The 18100-nt window shown below is 34.0% G+C and overlaps 2 protein-coding genes across 3 annotated transcripts; one reads left to right on the forward strand and one right to left on the reverse strand.

Annotated features, from left to right (window-relative positions):
• The first annotated feature begins 1640 nt into the window (after positions 1–1640).
• Positions 1641–6826, forward strand: LOC107038142 (zinc finger protein 346). Of its 2 annotated transcripts, none has more exons than XM_015257052.1 (7): positions 1641–1733; positions 2011–2211; positions 3012–3150; positions 3224–3253; positions 5170–5312; positions 6147–6317; positions 6458–6826. In XM_015257052.1, the coding sequence occupies exons 2-6, from the start codon at positions 2023–2025 to the stop codon at positions 6312–6314; spliced, it is 669 nt and encodes a 222-aa protein (XP_015112538.1). In that variant the 5' UTR covers positions 1641–1733; positions 2011–2022; the 3' UTR covers positions 6315–6317; positions 6458–6826. The 2 variants fall into 2 exon arrangements, with proteins under 2 accessions (XP_015112538.1, XP_015112537.1); XM_015257051.1 differs by having other exon boundaries at positions 6147–6313.
• Positions 6111–16268, reverse strand: LOC107038141 (dynein regulatory complex protein 1). Its single transcript, XM_015257050.2, has 9 exons — positions 16063–16268; positions 15806–15928; positions 15407–15518; positions 13615–13965; positions 11938–12552; positions 10280–10406; positions 9723–9937; positions 7999–8691; positions 6111–6614 (listed from the first exon to the last, which is right to left on the reverse strand). Exons 2-9 carry the CDS (start codon positions 15922–15924, stop codon positions 6558–6560), a joined length of 2289 nt encoding a protein of 762 aa, XP_015112536.1. The 5' UTR covers positions 15925–15928; positions 16063–16268; the 3' UTR covers positions 6111–6557.
• Positions 16269–18100: the final 1832 nt, after the last annotated feature.

Below are 18100 nucleotides of genomic sequence, written 5' to 3' on the forward strand. Positions count from 1 at the left end.
CATTTGTTTAAAATTAATGTTTTTCTTTTCAACACAAAATATAAGATGGCTGCTACTATATTTCTCTTGATGTCTGCATATACATATAAGTATGGAAAATTGTTAGCTCTGAGTTGTTGTGGGGATACGCCAATTGACGGCTTGGTGTCGGAGGGGACTGTGTAATTGGCTGAAAAAGCTTAAGGTGAATGCGGTGGGCGCGACGAGTCGTCGGCAGTGACAAGGGATTGGTGGACAAGTTGTGGAAATGCGGAGAAAATTTCGAGGAGTGTTTATATTTTTGGTTTTCCGGTTTTATTTGGACCTGATGAAGGAATGGATTCGTTGAAAAGGCGTTTTATGGGCGATTATTCTGGAGGAGTGGATTTTTTCAGCCGGATTTTTCCAGGATCATAGACCGCTGTCTGGTGCCTCGCAATCGTACTAATTAACACGGGCGCGCGCGCTGATATTTCATTTTGTTTATTTGTGAGTTTCGCCCGTGATGTGACACAAAACGTATTTTCATCACTTGTGTGGAAAGTGAAATTTTACACACGCAAAAGGGGGGCCGCATGCGCTAAATCCCACTTTCCACACATTGCGACGAAAAATAGAATTTCACACTCGTGGGGAAAGGGTTGGCTAACTCGTAAAAAAAACACTTTTCATCACTTGTACGTAAAGTCAAATTTTACGCACACTCCGCGTGCGCAAAATCCCACTTTCTACATGTTGCGATGAAATATGGAGTTCGAGACTCGTGAGAAAAGTGGCCGTTGAGCCTTGGCGGGGGAGCACTCGCCTTCGGCGAGCGCAAAATACACTTTTACGCACTCATATCGAAATATGCTACTAATAGTATATTTCGAAAATAGTCTAGTATCGAAATATACTACTAACAGTGTATTTCGATGCCAGTGCGGTAGTGGGTGTAATGCGGTTTGTGCACGAGTGCGTAAGGCTTCGCTTTACGCACTCGAAATTCACTTTACGTACAACGTACGGAAAACAACCGTTTTACGCCCCCTAAACCATTTCGAAAAGTGTACTTTTGAGGCAAGTATCACAAAACAGCATATTATGTTACTAGTGCGCAAAGTTCCACTTTTTCGGACGATACGGTGGTGGGGGTAAACTGGTTGTTTTTGTGCACGAGTGCGTAAAGTTCGCGATCATGCGATCTCGTATTCGAGATTCTCGTATTCGAAATTCACTTTACGCACGCTCTTGAACTTTACGCACGCCATGCGGAAAAAACCGCTTTACGCACTCTCAACTGTTTCAAAAAGTGTACTTTTCTGACATACATAAAAAAAAGTATGTGTGCGTGCGAAAAAGTGCAACTTTACGCACTAGTAACATAATCTCCTATTTTTACCCGGCGAAATTGTAGCTCTCGCCGAGGACAAGTGCCGCCCTCCGAAGGGTAAAAGAACACTTTTCCCACGAATGTCGAATCCTATTTTTCATCACAATGTGTGGAAGCCGAAAATACCATGAATTTGAAAAGACCGCGCGTTTTTTTACGTGGCTCATTGGCCAATCAGGATCGAGGGTTAGTGATCGGGCAGTTTTGATTGGTTTCGACAGTTTCCGATATGAAACGCACGATGACTGATGGCTGATTGCGAAAGGGCCTTTACGATTATTCTCCGAAGTTGAGTATTACCAAGTATTACGCTCGGGGGCACACAGTGAATTGAACACCGATCGAGGAACATTCAAGTTTCATCCCCTGTCCTTGTCTCCAGGTATGACCATTCAACAATTTTAATTCTTCCCATTGAGGATTATTTATTTCAGAGTTTAGTGCGATTTTTCGTTTTGTGAGTATTGAGCACTCGAATTCGTTTGGTTTGTTTTTTTTTGTTTCTACCCACCGGTTCATTCGTTGTTGAGTTGGAGATTACGAGGATGAATGGGGGAGAAAGGATAACCTTATGTGTTTACGTGTCTTGGGGGCTTGTGGAGACCCATTGAAATTCACAATTAATTTTTAATTGCTATTTTTCTTTTTATTGGTGACAGAACACAACGGAAATGGCTGCACCACCGGAAGGTGTCATCGATCCACCCCTTAATGATCCAGTCACAAAGGCAGTTGTTGATAATATTATGGGTAATTTACCCACTAAAAAGCCATTAGTTAGGTGCAATGATTGTGACCTATGCTTCACCAGTCAGACTGTTCTGGACGCACATTTGCAGGGGGCTCGACATGCCAAACAGGTAATCAATGGGATTGTATGTGAAAAAGTTTTATCTTATTGCAGACTTTCTTTTTTTAGTTCCTTTATTTCATTCATTTTACTTTATTTTATTCATTGAGTTTATAGCCTAACAGTCGAGGCCAATTACATGACTGTAATAGAAGAGAATTAAACTTAATTGTAGTTCAACTGGTTTTACCAGTAATGGTAATTAATAATAATATTTTTCAAACACGAAAATGAAGCGTCTTTAGATCGAAAAACTCAGTGAAATTAACTGAATAGTTTTTTTTTCTATGCAATATATTCTGATAATTTTTTTCTATGAAAATTTATTGGAACAAATCTCTGGTTTTTTATTTTGAGTTTTTTTCTTTATGACAGATGAAGGGAAATAGAGTGAAATAAATTTTACAGAATTTATGCTGAGAAATTTTCATTGAGGAAAAACTAATTTTCTTGTAATTTTCTAATTTGAAAAAAACAGAAGAATTTACACGCGATTATTTCCATCTCTAATAATACTACAATGTTCAATGAAATTTTCCCATCGTTGATCATTTCATTCAATAATTTTCCACTTAAATTTTCGAAATGTTCATTAATTCAATTCTTAAAGATTTCGAACAAGATTGAAAGTTCTTCTAGTTACTGCTGTTTCTTCTAAATTCTTCAATGAAAGATGGGAGAAAAAGTGCTGAAAAATGTCATTACAACAAAGAATTCAGATAACTAAAATTTTTCTTATCGAACGAGATAAAGACGAGAAAATCGCCTCATTTTCCGGAATTGCATATACTTAAATTCTGATAATTTCAGATAAGATCGAAAGTTATAATGGCAACCCTCGAAGAGACTAAAGTGGCATTCACGAAGGACCAAGAGGCAAACGGACTCAAGTGCAACGTCTGCAATGTTTGTCTGAATTCGATACAACAGCTTCAAACGCATCTGAATGGTATAATCCTCCCAAGACTATTGAATCCCCCAAATTCCCCATTGATTTGTAACAATTTCGAATTTTCTTTCAGGGAATCGTCACAAGAAGAAAGTGATGAAAGGTAATAATCTCCAGAGGGACAGAAGTTCACTGCCCCATGGTTTTAGATGTAGACGAACAATGTACCTGGACAAGTTGGTCCACAAGAATGATGTGATACTTGTTTACTGCTTGATGCTATTCACATTCGCATGCCTGCTGCTACTACTGACTTTTGTTTTTCACCTTTATATTAATTGATGAGTTTTTTCAATGCTTCGAATCACCTGCTTTCCTGCGCTTTCGCTCTGTTATTTGCGATTAACTTTTGAATGATTGAATGTGTTCTTTTTTATTTTATTACTCTGTTGAAACGCTTCATAATTGTTATGCTGTTTATTTGTTAATTTATTTATTAATTATTGTGCTAGTTCTGTGGATAATTTATTCATTGTCAGTATTTTCGAGTTAACGGGGGCCAAATATTGGTTAGGCATTGAATAAATCAGGGATGCGCAAGCCTTCCGTATTGATATTATTCTTCTCTTTCTTTTCCTGCTTAATCTAGTTTTCCTCATTATGAATGAATGTGTCTTTTACTGAAATCAGGAAAATCTGACATTATTCGAGTTTCCTACTAATACTCACGGGCTTTTCTCTCAATAATGATGAGGTTTTTCAATGCTTCGAATCATCTGATTTCCTGTGCTTTCGCTCTGTTATTTGCGATTAACTTTTGAATGATTGAATGTGTTCTTTTTTATTTTATTACTCTGTTGAAACGCTTTATAATTGTTATGCTGTTTATTTGTTAATTTATTTATTGATTATTGTGCTAGTTCTGTGGATAATTTATTCATTCTCAGTATTTTCGAGTTAACGGGGGCCAAATATTGTTTAGGCATTGAATAAATCAGGGATGCGCAAGCCTTCCGTATTGATATTACTATTTTTCTCTTTCTTTTCCTGCTTAATCTACTTTTCGTAATTATGAATGAATGAGTCTTTTCCTGAGATCAGGAAAATCTGACACTATTCGAGTTTCATACTAACACTTACAGGTTTTTCTCTCAATAATGTTGATTTTTTTGTGAGCATTAATTATGAATGCTAATTATTCTAATTATGAATGAATGAATGAGTCTTCTCCCAACATCAGGATAATTGACGAGTTTTTCCAATGCTTCGATCATCTGCTTCCCTTTCTTTCACTCTGTTATTCACAATTATCTTTCGAATGATTGTGTTTTTTTAAAAATTCAGTACTCTTTTGGAACGCTTCGTAGCTGTTATGCTATTTATTCATTGATTATTGTGCTATTTCTGGGGATGATTCATTCATTGTCAGTATTTTCGAGTTCACGGAGGCCAAATATTATTTAGACATCGAATAAATCCTGCACAAGCCTTCTGTATTCGTATTATTATGTTTGTATTTATTTTCCTTCTTAATCCACTTTTTGTAATTATGAATGAGTTTTCTCCTGACATCAGGAAATCTGGAATTACTCAAGTTTCAAACGGGCACTCACAGGTTTTTCTTTCAACAATGTTGACTATTCCTATAATCAGAAAAATACTTCGATTCAATTCTTGAATTCAATCCTATTTCAAAGATCGAAATTAAAATCAACATTTCAATTAATTAATTCACTAGTTACTATGTGAGAATGAAGTATAAAGTAATTGAATGTCATGCATAATCAAATTGAAGTATCACTGTATTCAATTTTTTATTTAATATATCTTCTCAGAAATTTTTGTGAAGTCTCTTTCTTCTTGATCGACTTTTTCTATTTGCGAATGAGTGAATGGTCCTCTCCTGAGATCACGAAGTCTGGAACAACTCGAGTTTCATTATGACACTCACAAATTTTTCTTTCAATAATGTTGATTCTTTTTGTGGGCATGAATGTAGCTCAAGCTCATTTATTATCACAAATGGCATATTTTCCAGTTGTGATAGATAGATAGTGTTGATTGCACATTGATGCTTAGGTGCGTGGACCGGGACTGATGAGGATGAGGTCAAGGAGACTGCAGCCCCTGAACCAGTGCCAGCCCCAACTTCCACGAAAGGGGGTCTACTCTCTTGCGAGGCTTGCAACAAATTCTTCAATTCAAAGGCTCAATATGATGTCGTAAGTGCATCAGATTTCATTTTTCATTGGATATGTGCAGTGAGAAAAAAATATATTCTAGTCCGGTTTCTTAAAAAATTCTATAAAGAGAAAATTCTGTTTCGGTTACGCTCGAAGATCGTCACTGAAAACTTGTGAAATTTAATTTATTCATTTCGTTTCATAATTTTACTACTGAAATAATGTCATAATTTTATGGAAAAAAATCATTTCATTAAAATTTATAAAATGATGATGAAAAAATCCAATAGAATAAACAGTGTTTGCACTAAAAAATTCAATTGAATTAATATTGTAATTCTCCAAGGGTTTTATTGGAATTCTATTCGTTATGAAATTATCGCAAATCGTTTGTCCTGCGATAACTCAAAAAAAGTTCTGAATTCATCGAATTATGACTCAAAAAAAATCTTTCCATGACCCTTTGAGCAAATTAGAAGACGAAAGCAATAACAACAATCGCCGTTTTGATTTATAAAATATAATTTTCACTAATTTCGTATTTTTTGAAAATGAGAATACCATACTTCAAATTAATTTAATCATAGCTCAAAATATTCATATCAAATTCATTCAATTATGCACAAAAGAAGTTTTTTTAATACCATTTTATCGAAATTTCAAGATAATATAGCTAGAATCTCTCTTTCATTTGATTATTACATGAATGTAGATGAATAGAATTTATTTATATAGTATAAAGCGATAAATAATATACGATAGAAGACAGTTATGTGCAACATGACCATTCGGAAGCATATTGCGAATTTATTTATCAAAAATAGCTCTGCGGTATTTAAAAAAAAGGAATTTCCCATTTGTTTTTTGTTTCAGCACATTGCCTCCAAGAAACACACACAAAAAATGAGTCGTTCAGGTCCACTGAAGGCGAAGAGGAGACGTTTCACTCCGTACAAGAGAAAAATAAAGCCAAACAGAAATGGAGCAGCTCAGATGCATCTATCCAACAGCTTTGTGTCTGGTGGATATGTGTATAATTAGTAGGTAGATGTTCCACGAACACTTCATCCCACCTGGATTCACCTCAAATTGTTTTCTCCTGTCTCTGTTTTTTCTTCGAATTCACAGTATTACTTATGTAATAATGCATGAGAAATAAAATCTCCTGATTCAATTGCTTCTAGGGTCAATCCATAGACATTAAATTCATGTGCAACAGATGAATTTAAGCAAAGATCTGCGGAAAATCGATGTTATTTCGAGAATAGTTGATTGGAGTTTTACTCAGGATATTCTATTCGCAGATCTCGATCGAGTGCTTGGTATGCAGCAAGTGTCAGACTGAAAATAATAAGATAATACTTTAATTCAACTTTTGAATTCAATCGCATTTGACAATTAGTCGAGAGTTTGACCGGTGTCAAACGATTCGAAGCAAATGTCCAATTTCAATTAATTAATTAATTAATTAATCAATTGGTTACTATGTGTGAATTAAGTGTAATTGAGTGATTCAATTTCATTGATATTATTCATTAAATAATCTAATTGAAGTGTCAGTGTATTCAGTTTCTTGTAAAATGTACCTTTACCATAATTTTACGACCGAATAACAAAAAAATGAAGAGAAAACAGTGAAAAGATTTTTTTTTCATTTTTGCACTATTGGAGAAATATTTGTGGAAAAAGGTCGTAAAAAAATTGTCCTTAAAAGTTGGGTCAAAATGATTTTGCAGAGCCCAAATCGTCCAAATTTCATGTTCCCTAGATTAGGTTTATGCGACCTTTTTCCACTTCGTTGACATAAAAAACCCGAAATGGTCAATACCTCCTTTTTCCACTTAGCACGTGAAATTTAAAAACGGTCACTTATAACTATAGCAATTCTATAGCGACCTTAAATTAACTAGATTGAGGCCCGAGTGGATTATCTTTCGAACGTGATCTTGATTGTTTTTTTTTCATTTTAATAATCTGAAATGATCTCCAATTGCTATTCAGTTTTATACAGCCTTGGAGTCTCCATAAATTATGAATGTACAATCAAAAAAAAGTAGAAAAAAGCTAAACATGTTCAAAGAGCGTTTTTGAATAGTATTGGGGAGGAAATTGCAAAATTTGCGAATAACTTGATGTATCTAATGGCCGTTAGGCCGTCATTTGTCGCAGTAGTCAATGGCTGTCAGATCGTTAGTAACCATGATAAATTATCAATTCACTATTTCCTCTCTATCGGACTTATTTCTTAATTTTTATTAAAAACGCTCTTTGAAAAGTTTCAGTTTTTTTCTACTTTTTTTGATTGCACAATCATAATTTTTAGGGACTCCTGCGTGATGTAAAATCCAATGAAAATGATGATATATTTTACATTATGAAGATGGAAAAACACTCGAGAAACCGTTCGAAAGTTAATCCAGCCGGGCCTTAGAAAACAGTACGAAATTTGAGCCGAGGAATTTCTACAGAAAAATCAAACTCAATTAATTTTTGTCTAGAATATTTTCCATTGGACATTTCTATTGAAAAAAAAACGCGCAAACTTCGGATTTTTTTGATAGAATCAGCCAAAAACTAATAGAAAGTTCAGCAGAAATCCAGTAGAATTTTCCGGGTTTCCCATAAAACTTCTTAAGAAATTCTCTGGGCTTTTCAATGAAACTTTTTTCTACGTGAACTATTGGGATCCTCATGACTGGAATGCGTCGACGAGGGAAAAATGTACCTTCACTTTGTACGTATCCAGCAGTCTCCTCAACTCGTCATTCTGCTGACGAAGGGAATCAGTCTCGTGTCTCAATTTGTGTCTCTCCTTCAGTATCTCGTGATACTTGTGCAATCCGATCAGAAGAGCATCCCACAGTTTTTCCTTGTTTCTGGAGAATATTTCCCTGTATTTTCTCCAGTAATCAGTCATGTCTTGGGCTGTGATGCTTCTTGAGGGAGTTATGCTCTGGGATAATTTTCCATCATTCCAGAGGGCTTCAGCGCGTTTCGCCTCGTGATACTTCTCCACGAATTCCCGGAGGGCTTTTATGACGTTTTCGGAGTGGATCTGGAGTAAATGTCCTTCGGCACACGTGAGTTTTTCCCCTTGAGAGCTTGACGCAACTTCGGATTCAGGTGAGCCTTCACTGCCTGTTGACAACTCTGATCGCGTTGGGGTGGACTCGGGGGTTGACATTTCCTCCTCTTCGGGATCTGGGTCGTACAAGTGTTTCAGGACTCGTGTGATGAGGCGAACAGATTTTTCGTCCTCGTTGCAGAGACAGATGTTCCTGTCCTCTGGAGCCTCGGGGGGCATCTGCTCCTGGAGCCTTCGTTGTCTTTCTGCCTCGTCACAGACTGGACAGTATGCGTAGGGCAAGAAGAAGTTCACTAGCAAGTCCACTTGATCCTCTGATCCTATACTTAGCGCCTGAAAGCGTCAATGGAGTCATTTTTTGGCTGAATTTTCAGGTACATTTCTTAGAAATTTTCATCACATTACACTTACATTGGATTTTCAGGGAATATTTTTTTGCATTTTCGTCATTGAGGATGCAAAATTGTGTGGGATAGTCGATGGAAATTAAATTTCAGATCAATGATTCCATCAAAATTAGGAAAACTAAGGAACATTTAGATGAATAAATTGTTTCATTTCCAATTAGTTGCATTTTTAGCACAATTTGGTGGTGACTATTAATTTAGGGAATTATTGAAAATTGAGAATTTCATGCAATTTTCTGTGAAATCCGAAATTTTATGATTTTTTCCCCTTAAATCGAATTCAATGTCACTCTCTTGGAAATTACTAGTCAACTGTCCAGGAAATTTCAATTTTTCTCGAACAGGATATGAATTGAAGATATTCAACTGCTTCTGAAGAAGATATCTAACTGCTTTGTGAGATTTTTCTGGTGACAATTGTCTATTCAATTGCCTGAGAATATTTTGAAAGAGTGAATGTCACATTAAATAAATTGAATTCAAGCAAATTGATTCACTCAATTAAAATTATAATAATGATTCAAAAATTACTGCTATTCAAATGACTTTAGGATAAAGTAATAAATTTAGAATAAAGTTTACAATTTTTAAGTTTGAATAATAGGATCAAGTGTGGCTCGAATGAAAGCTCTGATGTGAAACTGCAGACGTAGAAAATTATTCAATCATTGTCTTCCTGCTTCTTGAAAATTTTGTTAATGATTAAAAAATTTGTGTTATTCAAATGACATTCATTTTTTAAATATCTCCTGACAGCAAAAAATTAAGGATAAAGTTTACACTTTCAAAGTTTGACTAATTAAATCAAATGAGGCTTAAATGACAGCGCTGATGTGCAATTGTAAATGTAGAAAAGGATTCCGACAGAAAGAAAAGAACTAAATTAGTTAGATATCCTCATGTATCTCCGATTTGTAAATGAAGCAGAACTGGAATTTATGTGTCGGAAATGCTCACCTGGAACACGTTATCCAACCGAATGACTATTTGATCATTATCCGAGTGAGTCGAGAGAAGCTCTCTCATTTTGTCTTCGATCAAGAAACCAGTTTGATCGGAAATTTGTCTCATTATGTGATTCAATATTTTTTGTTCCTGAAGTTTACGCTCGGGAGAGATGCTTCGCTTCTCGGGGGAACATAGTTTCATTATTTGCTCGTGATCTGCTGCATCTGAAGGGGATGACAGTTACTGTTTAGGGGAATTATAGTTTATGATGACAATTACATTTCAGAGAAATCCATCGGAGTGTTGAGAAGATATTTAAATCTATCGAGAAAACAAATTGATGCATGATGATATTATTTTCGAAATTTTGAGAACTTTCTGAAAATTTTTGGTAATTCCTGGACAATTATAGATTTTTTAACTAAATGACTAAATTATCTAAAATTTTCAATAAATGTTTCAATTCACTAAGTGATGACTGTGTTTTTCCAATATTCTAGTGCTTCGCATTGTTATCCAGAGTCTTTCCCGTATAAATCGCAATTAATTTTGGATTTTTCAATTACTTTGCTCGATGACTTCCATAGCTCTACAATAAGACGGTAGGTCTTCCTTCTTCAATAATTTTTCTTCCGGTGGTTCCCAATCCAGTCCCAGCATTTGTTCGTAAATTATCTGATCAGCAGCCAAAATCTGAAGGTGAACAATATAACAAGTGGGAAATTGCTTTCGTCACAACATAGTCACAATATTTTTGCTAATAAATTAGCAATTTGCTTCCGAATAGAATTTCTATGAAGATGTATTTCAAATTGAATTCAATGATTTGTTGAATTCAATATTGCCCCAACGTTGGCAGTCAACGTTGCCCCAACGTTACAATTTTTACTGTTCCCTGAACATTGGTGCTAAAAAAAAATTTTTCACCAACAGATGATGCACTCAATCTCATGATTGAACTCGGTCTAGATGACATTGGGAAGAATATTTTAAATCACAATTCCATTAATTTCAACAATAATTTTTTTAATTATAGCATATTGGAACTTCTGAGGGCAAAATTACTCGTATGACAAAATTTCATAGAAAAACCCACCGAATTCGCTAGACAATTCTGTTGGATTTCTATTGAACTTTCTATTAGTTTTCGTCAATGGAACACGATTTTTCTATACAGCTTATTCTATTGCGTGATTGTCTATAGAATTTCCTCGGCTCAAACTTTCCAAGTATTTTTGTTTAATTTTTCTGAGGAAAAGAAAAGAAAAATAGAATGAAAAAAAAACTCAGAAATTTTGAGCCGAGGAAATTCTATAGAAAATGTCTCAATAGAATAAGTTGTACAAAATAATCTAATTCTATAGACTTTTTCTATAGAATATTTTCTGTTAAACATTTCAGTAGAATCGGCCAAAGACTAATAGAGAAAGTTCAATAGAAATCCAATAAAACTCTATCGAATTCGCTAAATTTTTCTATTAAATTTTGTCATGCGTATGTTATCCTGGCAAAAAATTTGTAAATTTCAGATATGACGAATACAATGCTTCCATTCGGAAGTAATAAATCCCAAAGATTCACAAAATCCCATAAATTAATTTCATAATGCACCTTATCAAGCAGCCCATCCGCGGTTTTAGTATTCATCTCCCAAATTTGCATGAATTGTCTGTCATTGATAAAGCTGAAATGCCGAGACTTGGACCTACCGAATTCGCAAGACAATTATGTTGGATTTCTATTGAACTTTCTATTAGTTTTCGTCGATGGAACACGATTTTTCTATACAGCTTATTCTATTGCGTGATTTTCTATACAATTTCCTCGGCTCAAACTTTCCAAGTATTTTTGTTTAATTTTTCTGAGGAAAAGAAAACCAAACTAGAATGAAAAAAAAACTCAGAAATTTTGAGCCGAGGAAATTCTATAGAAAATATCTCAATAGAATAAGTTGTACAAAATAATCTAATTCTATAGACTTTTTCTATAGAATATTTTCTGTTAAACATTTCAGTAGAATCGGCCAAAAACTAATAGAGAAAGTTCAATATAAATCCAATAAAACTCTATCGAATTCGCTTAATTTTTCTATTAAATTTTGTCATGCGTATGTTATCCTGGCAAAAAATTTGTAAATTTCAGATATGACGAATACAATGCTTCCATTCGGAGGCAATAAATCCCAAAGATTCACAAAATCCCATAAATTAATTTCATAATGCACCTTATCAAGCAGCCCATCCGCGGTTTTAGTATTCATCTCCCAAATTTGCATGAATTGTCTGTCATTGACAAAGCTGAAATGCCGAGACTTGGACTCCAACTCTTGAATATTTTTATGCGCCTTCAACACTTGCTCCTGCAGCTTTTCAATCTTCATTCTCGTGCTCTCCTCCAAATCCGCGTAAGTCTTCTTCAAACCGTTTATGACATCGTGAAGTTTATTGATCCTCTTTTTCTGCTGATTCTTCACAATCGTGTTCTCGCCCTCCCGCCGTTTCAGCACAGCATAACTGTAATTTAATTTTTCAATATTCATCATGCAAAGTGCCTGCATGTTCTGAACCTCCTGCTGGAGCTTTTGGCACTCCGTCTCGAGCCATATTTTTTGCGCTCTGTACTGCTCTTGATGGTCGATTAACACACTCTCCATTTCTCTGTCGTATTCACGCATTATTTGCTTTCTCCGCTCCAATCCGTCAATTTCGTTCTCTTGGCGCTTTTTGTATAAGGCGTCCCATTTTTTTGTGATTGTCTCGAGAAGAGAGGTTCTTTCACTCTTCAGGGCATCTTCTATCAGCACTAGCTCGCGTCTGTATGCTTTGGACATTATAGTTATCTTGAAAAAAAAAAAGGAGAGAATTCAGTGTCAGAGCGATTTCTCAATGATTGTCTGCATTAAGCCTCTTACGCATGGGGTCAATACGTGGTATCGACCCATAAAAAGGCGAATAACTCATTTCAAAATTGACCAAAAAAATTACATTGAAAAATTTCAACCAGAAAAATTACATCAGAAAAAAAGAATACTGTAGCTTCAAGTACATATCAGTTTCGTATTTTTTCATTCATCATGCACCACGCTTGGAAACAAAAGAGTCCCGGTCGCGAGGAGTTAAAAGAGATGAAATTTTTTTATGGACATTCTTTCAATTATTTTTTAATTTTAATCATTTCAATTATTTATTATTTAGAAAATTATTTCATTGAATGAAAATGCACAAGTTCGTAATATGTATGATCAGATAATTTAATGAATTATTCTTCAGCGATGACAGATTATCTCATTAAAAAAAATCTGATGTTATGCTGAAAATTTTGACAATACTTTTCTCTATAGAATTTCTTCGGTTCAATTTTTTTCAAATTCGAATTTTTTCGTTTGATTTTTTCAATGAAAAATAGAATGAAAGAAACTTCGAAAATTTGAGTCGAAGAAATTCTATAGAAAATATCTCAATAGAATAAATTGTATAGAAAAATCGAGTTCTATTGACTTTTTCCATAGAATATTTTCTATTGAACATTTCAATAGAATCAACCAAAAATTAATAGCAAGTTCAATAGAATAGGCTAGCGAATTCGCTAAGATTTTCTATTAATTTTTTGAGTGCGTGGAAATGTTCATTCTGTGAACAAAAAATTTCATTAAAAAATGTGATCATACGCTGAAAATTTTGCTAATACTTTTCTCAATCTCAATTTGTATGAAGCCATTTTTTCAGGAGTCGAATCAGCGAAATACTTTCGCGATAATTACCAACGCGGAAATGATTTCCTTTGAAAATGCAGAATTTCTCAACATGTACGATACGATGATTTACCGAATTATGGTTTCATCACTTTGAGATACTCAAAAAAATATGAATCCGAAGTGGAATGAAACAGAAAAATAAATCACCTGCATTTCAATCCTCTCAATCAGCAAATTAATATCATCATTCTGCTTCTTCTGATCGTTCTCAAATTTCAAATCAGCATTTTCCAGTTCTTGTTTTAATTCGGATATTATAATGTCCTTTTGAGCCAAGACTTCGTTACATTTGGCCGTTTGAGATTGAATGCCTCCGTGAATGTCTAGAGGATCCTTGGAAGCTAGAATTGGAGTCCATTTGGAATTTATCTCCTCGTATTTCTCCAACGAATCAGCAGCTTCTTTCTCTAGGCCTTCCAGTAGAGTGTTTCGTGTGGCGATCTCGTCTTCTCTGCGAGCGACTTCTCGAGCGTCATTAGCTACTCTTACATTCGAAATCTATAGAATGTCGGTTGTGAACTAGTTGAAAATACTAACGTCATTGTTAACGATATTTTTTTTTTAAACCGACGTTTAAACTTTATTTTCCATATGAAATCAATTTTTAGTGGAATTTTGCAACATGTGGAGAATTTTTTACGATGTTGAAAATATAATTGTTTTGTTGTAAAATTTGATTTTCTACTATTTTAGATTTCTAAATTATTTAGACAAGAAATGTTTCATTTTTAAAAATTAAAATTTTTCAATTAGTTTGGAAAAATTGTAGACTTGAACACTAACGTAGATTTTTTAATGTTTTTTTGCAGATTTTTAAAATGTTCCGTCAAGGCTCAACACGAAGAATCAAATTTAGATATTAAAATTTTGAGTAATAAAATTCATGGGGCGTGAATCAAAGCTCTGATGTTCAATTAGAAGTTTAAAAAAATGGTTAAACTTAGCAACTTGGTTGTTAACGTTAATTTTTTTATTCGAATCCAACTTTAAACTTTTTTTTCTATGAAATTAATTTGTAGTGAAATTTTCAACATGGGAAGAATTTTTTACGATTCTGAAAATATAATTTTTACGTTCGAAAATTTGATTTTCTACAATTTTCGGCTTATAAATTATTTAGCCAAATATTTGTCATTTTCGCAAATTCCAATTTTTTAATTATTTTGGAAAAATTGTAAACTGGAACAGTAATGTAGACTTTTTAATTTTTTTTTCAGATTTTTAAAATGTTTTGTGAATGTTCTAAACGAACAATCAAATTTAGATATTGAAAATTTGGGTAATAAAATTCATGGGGCTTGAACAAAAGCTCTGATGCTCAATTTGAAGTATTAAAAAGTAGTTGAAGATAGCCACCTGATTATTAACATTAATTTTTTTCTTAAACTGAACTTTGAAGCTTTTTTTTTACATGAGATCAATTTTTAGTGAAATTTTGAACATGTGAAGAATTTATTAGGATTTTGAAAATATGATTTTTAGGGTAGATAATTTCATTTTCTATAATTATCAGCTTGTGAATTATTCGGGAACGAAAGTTGTCATCTTTCAAAAATTCACCTATTTTGTAAAAGATTGTAGATATGAAAATTGCACATAAAAAAAATTTTCGTAAAGGTTCAAAACGAAAAATCAAACTCAGACATTAAAAATGTGAATAATAAAATTCGCGGGACTTGTATAAAAGCTCTGATGTTCAATTAGGAATATTAAAAAATAATTATAGGATGAAAAACAATGGGCGAAGCAATTGCATGCCCTTAATAGCTGGGTTTATATAAATTTATATTTCCTATAAAAAAAAGTTCATTTCATTCCATTTTCCTTCATAGGAAATGTTCGAATTCTCAACCAAATCGTCTCACAAAAATTTCTTTATAAGTCCTGATATTTATGATCCCATATCAATCGTGATATGGATTTGACTTTTTCAACTCACTATTTCATTGCCCTCAGTTATCAACTTCTGTAGCAATTCTTCACTCGCATCAATTTGCTTTTCAGTCTCGGTTTTCTCAACGATCGCCTCATCCTCCGTTGGATCATGCCTCCTACAGTTGATTTAAATCACAGATTGAGAGGAAACTCCCTTCAAAATTCTGAGATGTGGGAGGGTGGAGTAAAGGACACTTTAGACTTTTTAAAATTATTCATAACTCAGAAACAAATAGATCAATCGCGCACAGTTTAGGCTCGTCACAAAGAGAAAGAATTGTTCTTTGTATTGAAAAAAAAAAAATTAAATTTTATCAACATTTCAACACCTCATTAACATTTTTAAAAAAGTCAAAAGTCTCCGGTTTACCCCAACCTCCCCTACAAAAAAATTAAAATTTACTTTTTCTGTGCTTCCAAACTCCTCTGAATTCTAATCCTCCTCGCTAATTTACGTTCATTCGGATCGCTAGATGTGACAGAGGGTTCCCCCAACTTATCAATCCCACTGCACGATTGCATCTCGCTAAGTGTAATGAAAATTCTTTCCAATTACAGTCAATTTGAAAGCACCTCAATGTCAGACGTAAACATCAATTAAGGTAGATTGCCAAGTGGATTTAGGTTACCATAAACAGGCTGTTACCATTAGAAACCCACCTCAGAAGATCGATAACTCTTCCACTCCGACATAACAGTCACTTCCATCTACTCCAACCACTTAATTAAAAAATTCTTCCAAAGTATTTTCTCAAAAATTACAATAATCTCGAAATTACTCTAAAACATCTTTTCATTCTCTCTCCATCATATCATTTATTTTCCTCAATTGTTTACAAAGCCATCGATCAATGTTGCAACCCACAATTCACAAATAGCAATTATATTATGACTACTGATCACAATCAATTGAATTCTCGCAAATGACGCTGCGGGGAAAATTCAATTGATTCTAGCGCCGTTTCCCACGGCAGTATAATCCCCCCAGAGATGTCGCCACGAGTTCCATCAAGAATATTTCAGCGTCAGTTGGTCAATTCTTCCAACATCATCCAATCGTGAAAAAAAATCCAAAACAAAATTTTTATATTATGCTTCCTACATAATATAATGTTTATAATTCCATCTAAAACACTCTTTTTAGACAATTATTCAAATGATATATGAAAAACTGTGAACTATTTTTCTATAATATTTAATATGACTTATCATTATTATCATTATTATCATTATTACAAATGAATGATTTATTTTCCTTTTGTATGGCATTACACTTTTTACAATAGAAATACAGTTTGCACTCGTAAGATAATAATCATAATAATAATAATTATTATTATTATAATTATATTATTATTAAATTTCGGTAAATAATAATAATTATGCTGCTAAGAGATATACTCATAATACAAGGGGGGGAGACTTCAACAAACAATTCTCGTACTTTTAGGGGCAGCGTTCAGGTTCAAAGTATGTTACAAACAATATTGATAAGAAAAAAACTCTATTGTGAAATTAATGTGTAGTATATCTAATAATATCTAAAAGGAATAGTATATTTTAAATTAGTTTATTCTCTCTCAATCCTCTCTAATGTTAATAACCCATAAATTGATTACAATTCTATAGACTGTCAACAATTTTTGACTGGAATTTCTGTTACATTTTTTGAAATGCAAGTAAAATGCAAATTTTCGAGACATTTCGCCATCGAAAATTGAGATTTTCATGGGAAATTTATGAGAACTGTGAATATTAGTTCAATTATCCTACGAAAATTAGCAGACATCGAGAAAATTTCGGTAAATGAATTCTTGAATTGTCAATTGTCACTTAAGTTTGAGATTTAATAGAATTTTCCGCAAAATCTGAAATTTTATGATTATTCCCCTCTAAATCTGAATCTTCGCTGCTCTCCTAAAAATTACTAGCCAACTGTCCATCGAATTTTATCATTTTCTCAACAGTGCAGGTCTATTCTGCTTCCAACCCCCCCTCCCTCCCCCACCCTAAAAAAAACAAAACCCCATAATCTTCCTCAGGAAGTCCCCAAAACAAAAGAAATCCCCAACCCCCGAAAAATCCCCCCTTCCCAACGCGTTCGTCCATGGCCCACCGTTCAAAAACATTCTCCCCGAAGTGTCTATCCGGTCGAATGAAGGGCACCAGCGCGGTACGGCGTCTGCGTCGTCCCCATAGATCCAATGGTATAAAGTCGTAGTAGGATAAACAAATAATATAGGGGAGGTTGGGGTAAAACGGACACTTTTGACTTTTTTTGAAATATTTATGACGTGTTGAATTGTTCATGAAATGGAATAATTTTATTATTCAATTGAAAAATAATGATTCCTCTTTGTGATGCGTTTAGACTGAGCTCAGTTGATAAATCTGTTTCTGAGTTATGAATATTTTTAAAAAAGTCAATAGCGTCCATTTTACCCTACCGTCTCATTATAAATTTGTGATATTTATCGCTGCGATGTTATTATTATTGATGATATTACCCAGTGATATTTTTTATGGTGATATTTTCCTGTGAAATTTTGACGTGTGTTATTCACCTTTCGCGATATTTAGAGCGGTAACCTTAATCACGACATGCAGCTGGCCCTGAAATCCAAAAATTCCGCGAGACCCCTCAATATTCCATCAACACCTAAACCAACTCCCAAATAATCGAGCCAACAACATAGCC

Source organism: Diachasma alloeum, unplaced genomic scaffold, assembly GCF_001412515.2.
Source record: "Diachasma alloeum isolate Michigan unplaced genomic scaffold, Dall2.0 Dall_scaffold_00277, whole genome shotgun sequence".
Lineage (NCBI taxonomy): Eukaryota > Metazoa > Arthropoda > Insecta > Hymenoptera > Braconidae > Diachasma > Diachasma alloeum.